The sequence below is a fragment of the Nicotiana tomentosiformis genome, chromosome 2, assembly GCF_000390325.3.
Source record: "Nicotiana tomentosiformis chromosome 2, ASM39032v3, whole genome shotgun sequence".
In the NCBI taxonomy this organism is placed as follows: domain Eukaryota; kingdom Viridiplantae; phylum Streptophyta; class Magnoliopsida; order Solanales; family Solanaceae; genus Nicotiana; species Nicotiana tomentosiformis.
The window spans coordinates 110,817,417-110,838,045 of NC_090813.1; the positions used below are offsets into that span (position 1 = coordinate 110,817,417).

Genomic DNA, 20,629 nt, shown 5'->3' on the forward strand with positions numbered 1-20,629 from the left:
CAAGTTGCGCCATTGAAAAATAAGAATATTTCAGTTTGAAATTTTGTAGTTGAAAGTTAATACTAATAGTTAATACCGCTCAATTGAAGTGTTAGCATCCACCTTTCCTCTGCTTTTTTCCTTTGTTTTTCCATCTTTTTCTTTGGTGTGAGTGCGCTCTAAAGCATTATATTCCTGTTTCTTGTCTAATCAGTATAGGCAAATGCTTAGCCAGCAGCTTTCTTCTCGTGTGATGTTCATCTTCTCCTGTAAATTTAATAAGAAACTAAAAACTAGGTACGTAACAGTTTGCCTCATCGTACGTCTCTCTAAAGTTTATATTATCTTGTTTACAAACTTGTTTTATTAGGTAAAATATAATTAATTGCTAGCTGAGATACCGAGTCAAGAGATTGGGTTACTGTCAAATTAAGCGATGCAGTATGAGAATTTGGCCTAATTCTTAAGAGAGATGAAGAAGAGAAGAGGAAATTGACGGAGTATTCTATATTTTCACCACCGCAAAATGAGAGCTGATACACAGTTATATACAAGTCAGTTATGTTAGCTCACATCTCACACGTGCACATCACGTGCTCTAACTAACCGACTTTGCAACTAACTTCTGGACAGCTCACTAACATCTAAGACTAACTATCACTGCTAAGTTGCATTCGACCACTGCTCAGCTGCACTCCTCATTGCTCATTACTTTGCATCTTCCATAATTCCCCCTCAAGCTTGAGGGTGAAAGACATCGAACACTCCTAGCTTGGAAAGAAGGAGATGATGTTGGCTGACTCCAAGACCATTAGTTAAGAGGTCTGCAATCAGAGATTGTGTAGCAAGATACTTGGTTTGAATGAGACATTCCTTTACTTTTCTCAGACAAAATGACAATCAATGTCTATATGCTTGGTGCGCTCACGAAATGTGGGATTTGCTGCAATTTGGATGGGTGCTTTGCTATCACAATGAAGTTGGATTGGTCTGGAGATAGGCACACCTAAATCTTGTAACAAACCAACCAACCACACAACTTCTGCCACACAAGATGCCATGCTACGATATTCAGCTTCTGCTGAGCTTCGACTAACTGTGTGTTGTTTTTTCGACTTCCATGAGATCAAGGAGTCACCTAGTTTAATGACAAATCATGTGACTGAGCGCCTGGTATTAGGACAAGCTGCCCTCCCCCCCCCCCCCCCCAGAGTCGCAATAGGCTGTTAAGTGAGTAGATGAGGCCTAGCTTAGAAATACCCCTAAACCAGGGCAACCTTTGATGTACCTTACCACCCTCAATGTCGCTTCCCAGTGTGACCTCTTTGGCTGCTACATGAACTGACTGAGTACTTGAATTGTGAAAAAAATATCTGGGCGTGTGATGGTAAGATAAATCAGTTTCCCCACCAATTTTTAATAACTGCATATATCTTTTAGCAGAGGATCATCAATGTCACCTGTTAATTTGTCAAATTCAATAGTGGTTAGTCTAGTATTGGCTTCAAGTGGTGTTGTGGCTGGCTTTGCATCACTCGGTCCAATATCAGAAACTAGTTCTAAGGCATACTTCCTCTGATTGAGAAGTATCCCTTGCTTTGATCTCAACACTTCAATACCCAAGAAATACTTAAGTTCTCCAAGATCCTTGACCTTGAAATTGTTGTGTAAGATCTGCTTTGCCTCATCAATGAGGTCCTTGTTACTCCCAGGGATAAGTAGGTCATCAACATAGACTAAAATGATCACAATACACCATTTTTCCTGTTTAGTGAACAGAGAATGATCATGAGGACTTTGACAGCACCCAGCTTCCATTAGAACAATAGTTAGCTTGATATTCCATTGCCTCGATGCTTGTTTGAGTCCATATAGAGACTTTAAAAGCTTGCATACCCTATACTCCCCCTGTTTATGGAAACCTTGAGGCAAATCCATATAGACTTCTTCATATAAATCTCCTTGAAGGAAAGCATTATTTACAGCCATTTGGTACAAAAATCAGTTCTTTGAAGCTGCCACACTAATGACTGTTCTGACTGTTTGCAACTGGGGGGAGGTTTCATGGTAGTCCAGTCCTTCCCTTTGTGTGTATCTCTTTGCCACCAAACAAGCCCTGTACTTGTCTATCTCCTCATTGTCCTTATACATTATTTTGTATACCCACTTGGAGCCTATAGCCCTCTTTCCAGCAGGTAGTGGAACTAATTCCCAAGTTTTGCGATCTTTAGAAGCCTCCTTGAATGATCTAGGTTCTGTTGGCACAGAGAAAGAACCCAGGTAGGCTTGATAGGTGGGATTGAGATGAGTGTAGGTCACATATTGGGATATAGGATAGGAACAATGAGCCTTTGGCTTGGCAGAAGTGACATAGTCACTGAGCCAAATTGGAGGTCTGGTTGTTCTGCTTGGTCTCCCATGTGAGCCTGCTTGAACATGATCATGCATCTCATTATGAAGACCTCCTTCTACTATTAAACTCAACTGGTTGGATCTCAACCTGATCGGGTTCTGCAACTACATGGGCTTCATTTGTTTGAGGTTGACCCACGGTTTCTCCTGTGTCAGGTGCTGCATCAATGAGATTTTGTGAAACTATAACTGAATTCTCCACTCCTAGCATTGCATCTGGTGTTGTTAAATGTGTGGTTTTAGGTGTCAGTTCCTCCTCTGCAATATGTTTATCATGAGAATCATTTGCATGTGATTGGCTTATTCATGTGTTCATTGTCTCTTTAAACAGAAAAATGTCACCCAATTCCTCTTGTGTTTCAGTTTTAAAAGGAAATAGTGATTCCTTAAACAGAACATCCCTGCGAACAAAGAACCGATGGTAAGTTCATACAATTTGTAACCTTTCTGTGTTTTTGAATACCCTACAAAGACTCTCTTCTTAGCTCTTGCTGTGAATTTATCACCTTTAGGTAACCTACTTGCATAATAAAGGCAGCCAAACACTTTAAGATGAGATAGTTAAGGTGGCTTACCATGCAATAACTCAAATGGTGTTTTTTCTTGCAACACTGTTGATGGTAATCTGTTGATCAAGTACACATCAGTTTTAACACAATCTCCCCAGAATTTTATAGACATTGAACTCTAAAAACGTAATGCTCTTGCTACTTCTAGTATATGTCTATTAGTAGAGTAGTACACTGCGGGCAAGCCTATGGTGCATCTTTTGTGGCATATGAATGTTGTTCTAAGAGTGAGTAAATTTTTTCTATCTTGAGTTCCTGATTGTTCTTAAATCTTATTGTGTGTAGAACTACTCTCTATTGTTATGTGAGGGCACTTGATTCACGAAGGAAAGGTAATGCTTGACCTCTGTGTTTGAGTAAGTGAGACGGTTATAAATAATGTGTGGTGCTTGTGAGTCAAATCTTGAGGCGAGGATGTTACACTAGTGTGCTTAGTCTATTTTAAATATTCTTGGTGTAATGAGTTAGGAGAGTTGCTAAGTAAGGTGTGTCTATATAAAGTGTGGTTTGATTCCTCGAGGACGAGTAATGGTTTAAGTGTGGGGTGTTGATGGTAGTCTATAATCTCGTATTTTAGTCGCTTATTGCACTCCAATTTACTGCACTTTAATTGGGTTTGAACTTTAATCGCTAGTATTTTGCACTAATTGTATATTTTATGCCTTGTAGGAGTGATTCCGATCTATGTAGATATTATGGAATGAATTCAAGCTATTCTCAAGCTTTGAAGTCTGAGTAAAAGCCCAAGGATTAAGTTGGAATCATGTTCGGGGATCAACGGATGATAGTTCACTTTAAGAACGAAACGAAGAATCGAGCAGGCATACTGCGCATTGTCCAGTAAAATATACATAACATTTCTCTCCGAAATCCGTTTTGACTCCACAATATATCGTTGGAAAGCAATTTAAAAGGGCTACAATTCTCATGTTTTATATATTTCGAAATTCCCAACTTCCGCGTCTCATTGTGCGGCGCGGCATGCGGCGCGGCTATGCAAAATATGCCTAGAATCCATTTTGTAAATTGTTCTGGAAATTGCCACTAGCGCGTCGCATGGTGCGACGCAGTATGCGGCGCGGTAGTGCAAAATTCATAGAGTATGTTTCCAATTCCGCTAAAAAGGATATTTTCGTCCGGGGTTCATTTGGGGGATAGTTAAATACACGGGAAAAACACTATTTCTGCACTTTTGACAAACCTTAGACTTAGGGTAGCTAAGGAGAAGATGGAGAAGCAAGAGACCAAGGATTTCATCCTTCCTTCCTCACTCAAATTCGGGTTTGGATTGTATTTATATTTTTCTCTACCTTTATTTCATTTGTGAATAACTTCTCCATGTCTATAAAGTAGAACCATTTGGGTTTTGATGAATTTGGTGTATTGATGGTTGCTTGTGGATTATAACTCTATGTTTATGTATTTGAATTATTTTTGGAAGAATTAATTGTTGCATCTATGTTCACTTGTTCTTATAATCGAAAGAGGCATAACTTGTGATATATTTGCACTATGTTGTTGGTTGAGTTCATAGATTCTTCTAATTAATCAAAAGAGGCTAGTTGAATCCTTGATTAAACCTAGTTAGGAGGATAATTGAAAGGGGTTCTCCTAAAGACCAATCCATTACGAATTTTTGCATATCTTCACCGAGCTTAAATTAGTTCATATTGTTAGGTTGAAACTTAATCGAGATAGGAGTTTCTACTAAATATTTGTATTGATAATTAAGTGAATTCGAGAGACTCACTTGAACATTAGAAGTGAATTATCTAGAGTTAGATCCCGAACAATTATCTTGCACCTATCCTATCAACCTATATTTTCTCCCATTGATAACTTCCTTGCTTACCTTTGTCGCGATTGTCATTAGTCAATAACTTTAGATTCTTAGTTAATTATAGTTAGAATTTAAATAAATCTCCACTGTTGATCCTCCTGGATAGCAATCGAGCTACAAACTACGAGAATACTGTTTAAATCTAATCTCTGTGGAGACGATAATTATACTATACTATCTTTGACTAGCGAGCATAATTTAAGTGTGTGTTTTGCGCTCGTCAAATGGCATCGTTACCGGGGATTGACAATCAATAGTATTTGAAATAGTGTGTAGTGCTAATTTAGGAATTAGTTTTTATTTTTTTTCTTTTATTTTTAGTTTGTTTGGTTAACTTCTCTTCAAAAAAAATTTTTTGGTTGAAGAAATCTTGAAGAGCATATTCTTGTTATTGAACTCTAAATGATGTGAAGATGGAGTACAACCAGCCAAAGAAAATGGTTGAAGAGTTAGCAGCTGAACACTGTCAGCGGTCTACTATGTGCTTTAAATGCGGTGAAAATCATCTATGGGTTGATTGTCAAGCATGTATGTATTCTGCATATAACCAGCCTAAGAAAACGGTTGAAGAGTTAGCAGCTGAACACTGTCAGTGGTCTGCTATGTATTTTAAATGTGATAGAAATCATCTATGGGTTGATTGTCAAGCAGGTAGATATTCTTCCTATGGTTCATCTTTTGAACACTCTCACTTTATCTCTAGTCCGTACAGGTATGAGGAGTCATATGGGTACAACTCTGACTCTGATTGGGATGAATACCCTTATTATGACTGGAATGAAAGCAAAGTGAGACAACCACCTCAAGAGGAGAATGGTAGTTTAGAAAAGCTTATGTATAAGTTCATAAATAAGGTGGAAGAGAAATTTATACAAGATGATGAAGCTACTAACAACCTAACAATGCAAGTGAATCAATTAGTAAATAGACATAGCTCATTTCATTGTGATGGTGAATATATGAAAGAGATACTGTGTGAAATTGAGCCTACCCGAGATGATGAACATCTACAGAGAGAGTTTTCCCCTCTGCAAAAGGACTCTTTTACAACTAAGATGATTGAAGATGATGTTTGGGTTGATTGTGCATCAATAAAAGAAGAGTTCAAATCCCCATCCACCTATCCACAGCCACAATTTTTATTAGAAGAGAATGAAGAACAAATGGTCTTGGATATACCAGAGGAATACTCACATGACCCTTCTTCTTTATTTTCTTATTCTAACCTTGATCATGTGAATTTTGTTTTTGGGGATTTACAGGAATATGCAAGGATTGATCTTGTGAATGAATGCAAAAATAAGTTGAGGATAATCATACAAGAACAATCCACCGCTTAAAATGAGGCCAAGAAAAAAAAGAAAAGAGCAGGTCTTTCAAAAATTCCTAAAGGACTTTGGCCTGATGAGCTCCATAAAGATCTCGAGGAGCGAAATCGAAAAATGCATTCAGAATTAGGGGTGGAGTTCACAAGTTCTCAGAAGCTGAAAGAGTCCAGGGGAGTTTTCTTTACCCCTTGCTTTTTAATTGTGCATTACGGGGACATGCCACAATTTAAAGTGTGGGGTGGGGATGTAAATATGTAAATAACTGTTTGTTTTTATTTCTTGTGTGTGTTTTCATTTCTTTTGATTGAAATTATAAAGTCGAAAGGAAAAGACCAAAAAAGATTTTATTTTGTAGTTAGTGTATTATTTCCCCCTTGGTTTTTCTTTGTGCCGCGGTTCTTTTTCAAGGGTTTTGTTTGAATTGGGTGTAGTTAATTTTAATATTTTTAGGAGTAGGAAACCTTGTGCTGTGATTTTAAATGAAAGCAATATCTCTTGACTTAATTATGCCATAAGAATAATAAGGGCTTTAGTTGTGACGCTTAAGCTCAATTTTTTAACTCTCTTATAAGCACCTTAAATTGTATGATCTTAACCTTGCTTAACTGATTTGACTAGAGTGTCTTGATGACTCCGATCCTGAGTGAGTTATGTGCCATGTGTGTGTGAGGTTTTGGGTATTCTGTGCATTGCATTTGATGTCTAGAACTTATCCCATGTGTTTGCAAAGCGAAATAGTAGTTTTATTCAGTCTTGAAAGTGATATATGCATTTCTTTGTTGAGTCAGCTATATATTCTACCCACTAAATTGGTATGTATCTTAGTTAACCCCGTTGAGCCTGTAATCCTGTTTCTTTAGTAACCACATTATAAGCCTTACCCTTTGTTTGAATTGACCATCTATTTGAACCATCTACCTCTCGTGAGCACTTGAAATTGGTATGAACTTTGTAAAAGTTAAAGTGTGGGCTGGTTGATTTTGCCTTTGAGTAGAACTATTGAAATAGGAAGAAAGGTGGAATGTTTTAAAAAAGTAAGAGCCACTTGAATTAGAAAAGAAAAAAAATATATAGGTGTATTGTTGTGCAAAATATTCATTGATAAGTGGTAACTCTTGATGTAATTGTGCTTAAAGAAGTGGGAGTTAATGTATAACGATGTTAAGGTGGAGTTATGGTTTGACATAAGTGTGGGGTTTTGAAAGGTAAAGTATATGTATTAAAGTGCTTAGGGAGGTGTAGTCACTCTTATATTTAAATGTATCCTACCCGTCCCGCAACCTACATTACAACCAATTAAAGTTCTACTTGATCCTTGACTGAATGAGCTCGATTAGTTAAGTAATACACTATGGGCAAGCTCGATTAGTTGAGTAACCTTTCTGTGTTTTTGAATACCCTATAAAGACTCTCTTCCTAGCTCTTGTTGTGAATTTATCACCTTTAGGTAACCTACTTGCATAACAAAGGTAGCCAAACACTTTAAGATGAGATAGTTAAGGTGGCTTACCATGCAACAACTCAAATGGTATTTTTCCTTGCAGCACTGTTGATGGTAATCTGTTGATCAAGTACACAGCAGTTTTAACACAATCTCCCCAGAATTTTATAGACATTGAACTCTGAAAATTCAATGCTCTTGCTACCTCTAGTATATGTCTATTAGTAGAGTAGTACACTACGGGCAATCCTATGGTGCATCTTTTGTGGCATATGAATGTTGTTCTGAGAGTGAGTGAATTTTTTCTATCTTGAGTTCCTGATTGTTCTTAAATCTTATTGTGTGTAGAACTACTCTCTATTATTGTGTGAGGGCACTTGATTCACGAAGGAAAGGTAATGCTTGACCTCTGTGTTTGAGTAAGTGAGCGGGTTATAAATAATGCGTGGTGCTTGCGAGTCAAATCTTGAGGCGAGGATGTTACACTATTGTGCTTAGTCTATTTTAAATATTCTTGGTGTAATGAGTTAGGAGAGTTGCTAAGTAAGGTGTGTCTATATAAAGTGTGGTTTGATTCCTCGAGGACGAGCAATGGTTTAAGTGTGGGGTGTTGATGGTAGTCTATAATCTCGTATTTTAGTCGCTTATTGCACTCCAATTTACTGCACTTTAATTGAGTTTGAACTTTAATCGCTAGTGTTTTGTACTAATTATGTGTTTTATGCCTTGTAGGAGTGATTCCGATCTATGTAGATATTATGGAATGAATTCAAGCTATTCTTGAGCTTTGAAATCTGAGTAAAAGCCCAAGGATTAAGTTGAGATCATGTTCGGGGATCAACGGATGATAGTGCACTTTAAGAACGAAACGAAGAATCGAGCAGACATACTTCGCATTGTCCAGTAAAATACACATAACCTTTCGCTCAGAAATCCGTTTAGACTCCACAATATCTCATTGGAAAGCTATTTAAAATAGCTAGAACTATCATGTTTTATATTTTCCAAATTCTCAACTACCGCGTCGCATGGTGAGGCGCAGCTGTGCAAAATGTGCCCAGAATCTATTTTGTAAATTGTTCTGGAAATTGCCACTAGCGCGTCGCATGGTGCGGCACGGTAGTGCAAAATTATTAGAGTATGTTCTGAATTTCGCTAAAAAGGGTATTTTCATCTGGGGTTCATTTGGGGGATAGTTAAATACACGGAAAAAAAATACTATTTCTGCACTTTTGACATACCTTAGACTTAGGGTAGCTAAGGAGAAGAGGAAGAAGCAAGAGGACAAGGATTTCATCCTTCCTTCCTCACTCAAATCTGGGTTTGGATTGTATTTATATTTTCCTCTACTTTTATTTTATTTGTGATGAGCTTCTCTATGTCTATGGAGTAGAACCATTTGGGTTTTGATGGATTTAGTGTATTGATGGTTGTTTGTGGATTATAACTCTATGTTTATGTATTTGAATCGTTTTTGGAAGAATTAATTGTTGCATATATGTTCACTTGTTCTTGTAATCGAAAGAGGCATAACTTGTGATATATTTGCACTATATTGTTGGTTGAGTTCATAGATTCTTTTAAGTAATCGAAAGAGGCTAGTTGAATCCTTGATTAAACCTAGTTAGGAGGATAATCAAAAGAGGTTCTCCTAAAGACCAATCCATTACGAATTCTTGAATATCTTCACCGAGCTTAAATTGGTTCATATTGTGAGGTTGAAACTTAATCGAGAGAGGAATTTCTACTAAACATCTGTACTAATAATTAAGTGAATTCGAGATACTCACTTGAACATTAGAAGTGAATTATATAGAGTTAGATCCCGAACAATTATCTTGCACCTATCCTATCAACCCATATTTTCTCCCATTGATAACTCTGTTGCTTACCTTTGTTGCAATTGTCATTAGTCAATACCTTTAGATTCTTAGTTAATTGTAGTTATAATTTATATAAATCTCCACTGTTGATCCTTTTGGATAGCAATCGAGCTACAAACTACGAGAATATTATTTAAATCCAATCCATGTGGAGATGATAATTATACTATATTATCCTTGACTAGCGAGCACAATTTAAGTGTATATTTTGCGCTCGTCAATAGGGTGATTGGTTATGGTAATTGAGGTGGGAGAGTGTGCGGTTATAGTTGAGGATGATGGTGGTGGGGGTGTGGTGGTAGTGGTGGCGGCTATGGTTGAGGATGTTGTTGTTGGTAGTGGTAGTTGATAATGGTATGTGGTGGCGGCAGTTAATAATGAATGTGGATGATAGGATCTTAATGAAATTAAGTTTTTGTTATAGATCTTAATCATACAGACCTATGCAGACCCATTAGGCCTCATTTGTTTGCACTTAATGGATGTCTGAATCTTAATCATTCAGATCTCGGACATTAAGTGCGTTTGTTTTTAAAGTCTGAATCTTAATTATTCAAATCTTAATCGTTAAGTGTGTTTATTTTTTTTACTTCACAGCCACTTAATGGGTCTGAATAGGTCTGTATCATTAAGATCTATAACAGAGACTTAATTTCATTAAGATGCTATCATCCATATTTATTATTAACTGTCACCACCGCCTACCATTATCAACTACCACCATGCCACTCACCACCACATCATCCTCAATCATAGCCACCACCATTGTTGACTACCACCACCCACTATCCCACCACTCCCACCACCGTCATTCTTAACGACAACCAACACTCATCCACCTCAACTACCACAACTAACTACCCCATCACCATGAACAACCATCGCTAGCACTGCCCATCATTATCAACTACCACCACCCACCACCATCTTCCTCAATCACAACTACTACCACCACCACCCGCCATTATTAACTATCACTACCCACCACCACCATCCTCAATCATAATAGCTACCACTACCAATCACCCCTAGCTACTACCATCATCAATCAAATCTACCACCAACCACCGCTTTTAGTCGGCATTCACAAACACTACCGTTAGCCATCAGCACCAGCAACTATCATATTTTAAAAAGCCATATATTTTAGTGATGGAATATTAGATTGATTAGTATTTTATTTGAATTTTATGTTTATTAATTTTCAAATAAACGTAAATTTTATTAATAAACGTAAATTTTATACATTCAGATGTTAAAAATCAAACAGTTTTAATCATTTAGTATTCAGAGCTTAATAGACATCTTAACATTCAGATGTGTATTCAGATTCAGATGTCTTAATCTTAATACACATTTTGATATTCAGACGTGTATTCAGATTCAGATAACTTAATCTTAAAAAAAACAAATGAGGACTAAGTGGTTGTGAAGTAAAAAAATAAACACACTTAATGATTAAGATCTAAATAATTAAGATTCAGACTTTAAAAATAAATACACTTAATGTCTAAGATCTGAATAGTTAAGATTCAGACATCCATTAAGTGCAAACAAATGAAGCCAAGTGTCACTTTACCAAGCTTCAAAGAAGTTTTCAATTCAAGCTTTATTACACTGGATTATTATTTTTATTTTTATTTATTATTTTACTAGTACAATTACTTGAGTGTTAAAAGATTTGAACTCTGATGTGCCACAAGATAGGCTTCATTGTTGACTCACCAAATAATTATACTCTTTTGAGGATCCTTTCCCCCTATTTGATATTTTTATGGGTGAGTTATTTGGAGAAGTTAATCTATTTGTTTTATTTTTGGGAATACTTTTGGAAACTAATACAAATGTTCCAGTGGTGAATCAAACTGTATGGGCTCTGCATGTACATATCCTCAAGTTGGATATTCAGACTGCGTTTCTCTTCATTTGGGTCAATATTACACTTCTAACGAAATGACCAAAGATCATTTCGGGCAGTCAGCATTCAGGCCCCTATTAGCAGCTTGTCTACCAGTTAAATGAAGAATTAACTCAAATAGTTGCCACCCAATTACTTAAATTAAAAATAGTAGGTGAATGTATAATATATGCATAATTTATACTCCATCTGTTTCAATTTATGTGAACTCATTTGACTGAGCACGGAGTTTAAGACAAGAGAGAAGACTTTTGAACTTATGGTGTAAAATGAGGCACATATATTTTGTGTGGCTATAAATCATTACATAAAGGTAAATTATTTCCAAATAAGGAAAGTGGTCATTCTTTTTGGCACGGACTAAAAATGAAATAGATTCACATAAATTGAAACGGAGAGAGTATATTATATGTGTATAATTGTGTATAATGAATGTATAAACTATGTATATTGTTAGAAAAAGTAAACAAACAGGGCTATTTGTGTAAAAATCAAATCCCAAATTCAAGACCAAGCGCTTTTTTTTGTGCGCATTGCATCTCCATTGATCTTCAATGTCAGTATTTGTTTGAATGGAAAGTAAAGCTCCCAACATTTTAAACAGCCAAAAATTCGACCACAGAATCAAAAAGGAGGCTGTTAATGGAGCATAATTCAGCCTAGTAGATTTTGATTTTGCTCCCAAGTCCAACATTTGAACCACGCAAATATTCAATGACAGAATCAACAAGATAGTTGAAGAGCCTGTCAAATGGAGCATATTTCACTCTGCTAGACGTTGATCTTGAAGTTTTGAGGTTGAATAATTGATAACTCCTATGATTTGCAGCAAATTATGTATTCTTTTTTCCCAGTTAAAAAGGAAGTTGAGAAAACCCAACGACTGACTGCAGAAGTCAAACTCGTGGTTCCATTGTGAACAAATTGTATGTTCTTTTTTCCTACGTATCTCCTTTTGTGTTCCTTACCCCTTAGCGATGTTCTGACATTTTGTTACTCTTACTTAGAGATCAAAGTGTATATATTTAACTTGAATTTAAGAAAAACAAGGAATAAGGAGTAAAAGGAAGGGTGGAGCTTGCGTCGACAAGTGTTTTGACCTGATTTTATCTTATCCTTTCGCTTTGCTTGGGAAAGAGATAAATATATAGAGTGGAATGGAAAAGAGAAAAGGGGACAAAATTCAACTTCAGAAGTCCAAAGAGACTAGCAAAAATGAATTATAGTGGTCTCGTACGTATCTTTTAGTTCCCAGTAAGTTAACTTTTGATCCGCCACTTGCCCACGAGGACGAGGCTATCTTGAGTGTACAAGTAGACAAAGGTGTTGTACCTCATAATTTTCCTATTCCTATCAAATTGCAAGCCAGCAACGTGCAATAAAAAATAAACAAAAAAGACGTGGTAATATCACCATTGTCGATGTAAGTGCATCATTTACATTAACTACATAAGGGAAACGTGAATTTATGCAATAAGCACTCTTCTTACTCTGCGGATTACTCTCCGGCAAATTGGGCAATTCTTGTTTTCTTCCTCAGTAATCCTGCATTAAAATACAAAAAACAAAATCCCACTTCAGTTAATGTGCCAACTCATATTCCAGATCAATATGCTGATCCATAAATCAACTAAATAAAATACTAATATACACCTCTTGGCACATGCGTGGCAAGTAGCGCAATGGCCGCATGGAATAAAGAAACAATTTCGTTTCTCGTCAAAGCAAACTATGCATATGTTTTCATCATACAGATCTTCCGAAGAACTACAACGACTGCAATTTCCAGATTCTAAATCATCTTCGTCACATGTTCCATAGGATAAAGAAGCGCTTGCTTTCGAAATTAATCTGTCTGTTTCTCTTCTGACTGCATCATTTCTTGCCATTTCACCCTCACAAACTCCAAGTAATTTGATAAGCAACGCAGCAACCATCAGCAACACCACTAAAAAAAGATCAAATCAAAATGTCAATTTCTTACAGTAAAATTAGCCCATGATATTTGTGTCTTGCAAATGAGTACAGCAACCTACGGATAACTGATGAGTAAACGATCACGTTGAGAATGTACTCGAATGCAGCCTGTCGTTGATCTTGATCTCCCTGATTAAGAAAATCAGATAGACAGACGTTGACAACATAAATTAAATAAATAAAAATATGTTTTTCAATTTAAACTTTTAGATGAGATATTACTCATCAGTTCAACAACATATTATCTGAGAATTAATAGCATAATCATGATATATAGGTGGACAGAGATTATAGGGACTTACTTGATTTAGGGAGACGAGGATTTCGTATTGACTGTAATTGAATTGAATTGGACCAGGTACTACTAGATTTGAAGACATGTTCTTTAAGGTTCTGCTTTTGCCAGAGTAATCTGCAATTTGCTAGCTCCTCCTTTGCAAACTAGGTCGTCGAAATCAAATGATGAAGCACTGACAAGATCACTCAAGGCACCATTTGAAAAAAAGATAAGACTTCAACTGTTGCGTAGAGATTACGGAAATATTTGTTCTTCGAAGACTTTGATGGAAGTTGTTAGTAGTACTTCTAGAATTTAGTGTGTCCACTTTCACAGTCCAGGTTTGCACTAATTAAAGTAAAATTCCCCCAGAAAGAAAAAGGTGGTAAGAAACAAATAAAGAAACTACCCAACTAGATTTTTCAAAAAAATAGCCAAGCAAAAGGACTTATGGCCCAAAGATTCTCCCTTTCTCAGAAAAAAGACATTAACCTAAGTTAAAAGTAGGAAAAGCCCTTCACCTTACTTAGGAAAAACAGTAAGTTTAATTTCGTCTACCAAAAGCAATATATAGCCTTTCACTTTCTCACAAACCAATGGAACTTTCGCTCAACACTAAGCAACAAACAAGAAAATAAGCAACCCGAAATTTCCAGTTACTCTAAAGAATCCAAACAAAAATAGCTTTTTGTTGTATTGAGAATTTAAATGAAAGGGCTCACTCAAAATCCAGAAGAAGAAAAAAACAAAGTAGCAAAATGGCAAAATTGCAACTTGCAAGCATGAGTTACTTACCAGAGAAGAGAAGGCTTTATTTATAATTAGGAATGGTAGATAATGTGTCCCTGTCAACAGACAGTTAGAAGGTGGGAAGGAATCAAAAGACACATAAGTACATGTAATATTGCTTTCTCTGGCATTATTCCTTCACATCAGCTTCTAAGAAAATAAGCCACTCCTCCTCTAAACAGAGCAATAATTTAATCAAAATAATAATAATACTGCCTCCTATTTTACGCCGAAATATTTTTAGTGGTGCCAAGTTACCCACTATATGCCCATACCTATTAAATTACTTATTTAAAATTTTGTGTATATATATTTATTTATGGCGTGGGAGTCGGTAGGCCCGGTCCCCACACTTTTGCTACAAATAAAAGCGATATAAATGGTCCTACTCCACCATCAGCGTTCAAGTTCAACCTAGAAGCTATTATGATATTGATGTGAACGACTTAAATTGTTGTGCCGAAGCTCCAACAAGCAGGAATATTTGAGAAAAAGGTTAATTACTTGCTCGATTTCAATATAAAAATAAACTGGGCTGTTACTTTTTCTAAAAACAAATTCAATAACTTAGCAGTTGGAATAGGTCAATAAGTTCGCAGTTGGAATTGTTTTTTCTTTCGTACAACTAAGACTTCGTTTGATGTTAAGAAAGCTGCGGGAAGTCAGCTCCCGAGAAAATTGCAGTACTATAAAGTAAAGAAAAGAACGTTATTTTATTGTGTGTGTTTGTGTGAAAGAAAGAAAATACAGAGTATGGAGAAATTATTTTATGAGAAAAAACTTTCTCATGAACCACATGACGAAAAGTAATACCAATAGTTCTGATTTTATGATACCATATCAAATAAAAAATAAAAAATAAAATATAACATCTAATTTTTGCCACAAGACATTCAGTTTCCTGAAAATTGAAAGGTATTCAACCTCTGTGGCGGACGTTAATGGAACATTACTAATACTGGTGCCCATCATGAGTCGCTGAATTAGTTTTGACGCAAAGCAATCTTCAACTAATTTAGACAGCGATATAACTTTTTAAAAAAATAGATTCATAATTTTGAGACGAATGCCTAATAGTAATGCAACTCATCCAACTGTCAACAAAACTACTCCATCTTTAAATCGAATAGGTGTGGCTACGTGCCACCCCTATCATTGACTTTTTTATAGATGTTGAATTGTTTACTACTAGTAAGATTTTGAGATTTATTTTTAAATTTAACATGTTGCAATTATATATTTCAGCTAACATTGCAGGAAATAATATTTCTAAATGAAACCTTTTATCCAGTAGGTGTTGGGAGAATATACAGTTTGAAAAAAGAGTATTTAATTTGAATTTTGAAGTTGATGTTGAAAAATATTATACTAGTTAAAGTTGTGTTTGAACATTAATTGTACTTGAATAAGATGTTAGTAAAAGTTGGAGATTTGTAATTGAAAATCACTGTTTCATTCAAAATAGTCCTTAAACCAACATTTCAGTATTTTCACCAATATTTCATGTTAGGATTGGAAGTTGGTGAATGGGAACGGAGGGAAGATATATGAAGGAAAAGTGAGTTTTTCCCTTATACTTTAGAAAGAGCAATTGTCCCTCATTGGTAGTGGAAAATATAGAGAATGTGGTTATATTAAGGGGGCGTTTGGACATAAGAATTGTAAAATTCCAAAAAAAAAAAGAAAAAAAAAAGTGAAAATGGTGTTTGAAAATTAAAGTTGTGTTTGGACATGAATATAATTTTGGGTTGTTTTTGAAGTTTTGTGAGTAATCTGAGTGAAAATTTTGAAAAACAGTTTTTTGGAGTTTTTCAAAATTTCGAAAAATTTCAAAATGCATTTTCAAGTGAAAATTGAAAATTTTATGAACAAACGCTGATTTCGAAAAAAGTAAAAATTTTTTGAAAAAAGAAAAAAATTTCTTATGTCCAAACGGGCTCTAAGAAAGCACTTCTCTTGGTGTTAACTAGGTTGGAAAGAAGGTAAGCCTCGCGCCGTCGCCGCTCGCTCGGCTCGACTACGGCTTCGAAAATTCAACCCGGAATAACCCAGAACCCGCGCGACACGACCCAGTCCGTTTCTTTTCCCAGATTATTTTAAATTCTTTTCCCGAAATATTTTAAACGTTCTCGCATGTTCCAACTGCCATGGCTGTTTCTGAAAGATTACAAATTTTCAGAAATAGTGCCAGAAAATGGCTATAAATTCACCTTGATCCCAGAATTTTTTCTTACGAGATTTTCTAAACTTCTTCTTCTTCTGCATAAATAAATTTCAGTGTGATTTACAGCTATTAAGTGGTTCGCAGTTCAACATCGTTTTATATACCGATACTTTGATGAGTTAAATCATTTTATCCTATGAGGATAATAGCCCAACACCTCGGGTACTTGAGGGGAATAATTTCATTAAGGACACATTGTGCATTCAGTGGGCTCGATTTCATTGCGAAATTTATTTTCAAATTCTGTTTTGATTATTTTGAGATTCTGCTTTACTTCTGATTTTCTGTTTCTGTTTTCTGTTACAGAAAATTTACTGTTCCATAATATTGTAGTCAATACAGATTGATAACAATCTTAAGCAAATTATATTTATACTTTAATATCTATTTTGTTTTCTGGAGATTAAAACCTTTGTGATTTTTTACTCCTTCTGAAGTTTTCTATTTCTGATTTGAAGATATAAAAACTTCATCGGAGTATTAAAATTCATAAACGATTTGAAGAACATAAAAACTTCATCATTTTCTTGTGAAACAGTATATAAAAACTTCGATTTTTATTTATTAAACGTACTATTTATTATTAATTACAGTATTGTTTACTGTTTTATTTTCTGCCATTAATTGAACTGTTCTGTTGTTGACACTAAGAAATGGCAATTGAAAATGGAAATCCTTTTGCGACTATTGCGAAAAACGACAATAGCCTCGTCAAGCCGAATTGCTGTGCCATCGGCCGAAAATTGGAGAAATTTTCTGGAGCTAACTTCAAAGGATGGCAGCAAAGGGTGTTCTTTTGGCTTACCATGCTTGGTATGCAGAAGTTCACAAGTGAAAACCCTCCAGTGCCTACCACTGACATGCCAGACAATGAAAAGTTTATGATTGTTGAGGCGTAGAAACAGGCAGTTTTTCTTTGCAAAGGCTACATTCTAAGTGCTTTGGAGGATGATTTGTACAATGTCTACAGTGCTATGAATACTTTGAAAGAATTATGGGATGCACTTGAGAAGAAGTACAAGACTGAAGATGTATGCTTGAAAAAGTTTATGGTTACCAAGTTTCTTGACTATAAAATGATAGACAACAAAACTGTTGGAACCCAAGTTCAAGAGTTTCAACTTATTTTTCACGACCTTATTGCTGAAGGTAGGGTAGTGAATGGAGCATTTCAAGTGGTTGCAATGATTAAAAAGTTGTCTCCTTCGTGGAGAGATTTCAAAAATTATCTAAAGCACAGGCGCAAAGAAATGAAGTTGGAAGATCTTGTGATTCATATCAAGATTGAGGAAGATAACAAAACAGCCGAGAAGAAGTCGCGTGGAAATTCAACGATTAAGGGAGCGAATATCATTGAAGAGGCTGCTCCAAAAAGTAAGAAGAGGAAGAAGTCTCCTGGACAGACTAAGGAGCAGAACAAGAAAAAATTCAAGGGCAGCTGCTATAATTGTGGATAAGCTTGTCACAAAGCCCCTGACTATCGTCTCCGAAAAAGGACAAGAAAAAGGGACAGGCCAACATAGTGACATTGATGATCTGTGTGCAATGCTTTCGGAATGTAACTTAGTTAGAAATCCGAAGGAGTGGTGGATTGACTCTGGAACCACTCGACATATTTGTGCTGTCAAAAAAGTATTTGTGACTTACTCTACTGCTGGTCACAAAAAAGATCTTTTCATGGGAAATACTGCAACAGCCAAGATTGAGGGTTATGGGAAGATATTCCTGAAGATGACTTCTAGCAATGTGTTAACGCTCAACAACGCTCTTCATGTTCCTACCATTAGAAAAAATTTAGTTTCAACTTCTCTACTTGTTAAGAATGGATTCAAATGTGTATTTGTATCTCACAAAGTTATTGTAAGCAAGAATGATATGTATGTTAGAAAGGGCTACCTCACAAAGGGCCTTTTTTAACTCAATGTAATGTTTGTTGACAGTATTAATTAAATTTCAGCTTTTTCTTATTTATTGGAGTCAAATGATTTATGACATATTCGTTTAGGACATGTCAATTACTAACCTTGCGAAAGTTAATTAATTAAGAAGTATTGCCTAAATTCGAGTGTAATAAATTAAAATGTCAAATATGTATTGAATCTAAATTTGTCAAACATCTTTATAAGTCTGTTGAAAGGAATTCAAATTCTTTAGACTTAATCCATACTGACATTTGTGATATGAAATCAACACCATCTTAAGGTGGGAAAAAGTATTTTATAACTTTTATTGACGATTGTACTCGATATTGTAATGTTTATTTGCTTAATAGTAAGGATGAAGCAATTGAAGCATTTAAGCAATACTAGACTGAAGTGGAGAATCAATTAAATAAAAAGATTAAAATGATTAGAAGTGATAGGGGTGGAGAATACAAATCTCCTTTTGCAGAGATATGTTCGGAATATGGAATTATCCATCAAACTACTGCACCCTACACACTTCATTCCAATGGAATTGCTGAAAGAAAAAATAGGATATTAAAGGAAATGATGAATGCTTTATTAATAAGTTATGGCTTACCGCAGAGCTTGTGGGGGGAAACTATCCTTACAGCTAACCGAATACTCAACAGAGTACCCCACAAAAAAAATACAATCTATTCCATATGAAAATGGAAAGGAAGAAAAATATCACAACCCAAAATCCAACTAGTCGTGATGACACCTAACCGAACTCGTTAGGTAGGCCAATTAGCAACAATCCAATTTAAAAGACATTTACTAAGAGAAATAAAGATAATATAACTGAACTTTTATACAAGAAATTTCCCAAGGACTAGTAGTACAAATCATGAGCTTCTAAGATTTAGAGTTTACAAAGCTGATATGAAAAAAATACATCATCTGTTTGAAATATACATGAACAGATTTAAAATGCTAAAGCTACTAAGAACAAGAGGAAGCTATGACAGGAACGTAGGTACATCTTCAAATCTAGCTCCCGCCTTACACAGCAACATCAGCATCCAACATCTGCACGCAAGGTGCAGAAGTGTAGTATGAGTACAACCGACCCATGTACTTAATAAGTAACAAACCTAACCTTAGGTTAAAAGTAGTGACGAGTTGGGACAAAGGTCAGAGTCCAACATCAATAGCCAACAACAGCTCATAACAATATAATAAAAGTGGTACAAAAAATAACTCAGAGATATAATGCTCAGCTCGTTCACAGTTTCGAAAAATAGGCATGATTTTCAAGTATAATAGTGAAAACCCAAATCTTTTACTAAAATCACCAAAACATGAGTAAATCTGAAAAACTGTATGTAACGACCCGACCGATCATTTTGAGTATTACAACCTTGCTTCCCCATTTACTGCTCAAATTGTACTTTACAGTTGTTGTGTGAATTACCGGGGTAAATGGTTCGGGTCCGGAGAGTTTTTGGAATGAATTGGAACACTTAGTTCCAAGATTTAAAGCTTAAGTTAAAATAGTGATCGGATGTCGACTTATGTGTAAACGACCCTGGAATGAAATTTTGATGATTTCAATAGCTCCGTATGGTAATTTTGGAAGCACGTAGTGGAATTTGGCTTGAAATGCCGAAAGTTAAATTTTTGGAACGTTTGACCCAGGTGTTGACTTTTTGATATCGGGGTCGGAATCCAATTTTGGAAATTTGAATAGGTCCGTAATGTGAAATGTGACTTGTGTGCAAAATTTGAAGTCAATCGGACGTGATTTGATAGGTTTCGGCGTCATTTGAAGAATTTGGAAATTTGGAAATTTATTAGGCTTGAATCCGTGTGTAGTTCGTATTTTTGAGGTTGTTAGGTATGATTTGAAGCCTCTAGTAGGTCCGTGTTATGTTATGGGACTTGTTGGTATGTTCGGACGGGGTCCCGAGGGCCTCAGGTGAGTTTCGGGCGGTTAACGGATTAAATTTTGGACTTAAGGAAATGCTGGAACTGCTGCCTACTGGTGTGATCGCACCTGCGAAGATTTTGATTGCAGGTGCGAAGCCGCATGTGCGTGAAATAAGC

General features: G+C 35.8%; 2 protein-coding genes across 2 annotated transcripts; both read right to left on the reverse strand.

The window, feature by feature from the left end:
- Positions 1–1,980: 1,980 nt before the first annotated feature.
- LOC138905395 (uncharacterized mitochondrial protein AtMg00820-like) lies at positions 1,981–2,427 on the reverse strand. Its single transcript, XM_070193916.1, has one exon. The coding sequence runs from the start codon at positions 2,425–2,427 to the stop codon at positions 1,981–1,983; it is 447 nt and encodes a 148-aa protein (XP_070050017.1).
- A 10,125-nt stretch (positions 2,428–12,552) lies between these two features.
- On the reverse strand, positions 12,553–14,413 carry LOC104108914 (E3 ubiquitin-protein ligase APD1-like). The gene is made up of 4 exons (XM_009618067.4): positions 13,650–14,413; positions 13,407–13,476; positions 13,024–13,318; positions 12,553–12,915 (listed from the first exon to the last, which is right to left on the reverse strand). The coding sequence occupies exons 1-4, from the start codon at positions 13,725–13,727 to the stop codon at positions 12,837–12,839; spliced, it is 522 nt and encodes a 173-aa protein (XP_009616362.1). The 5' UTR covers positions 13,728–14,413; the 3' UTR covers positions 12,553–12,836.
- Between the last annotated feature and the right edge of the window lie 6,216 nt (positions 14,414–20,629).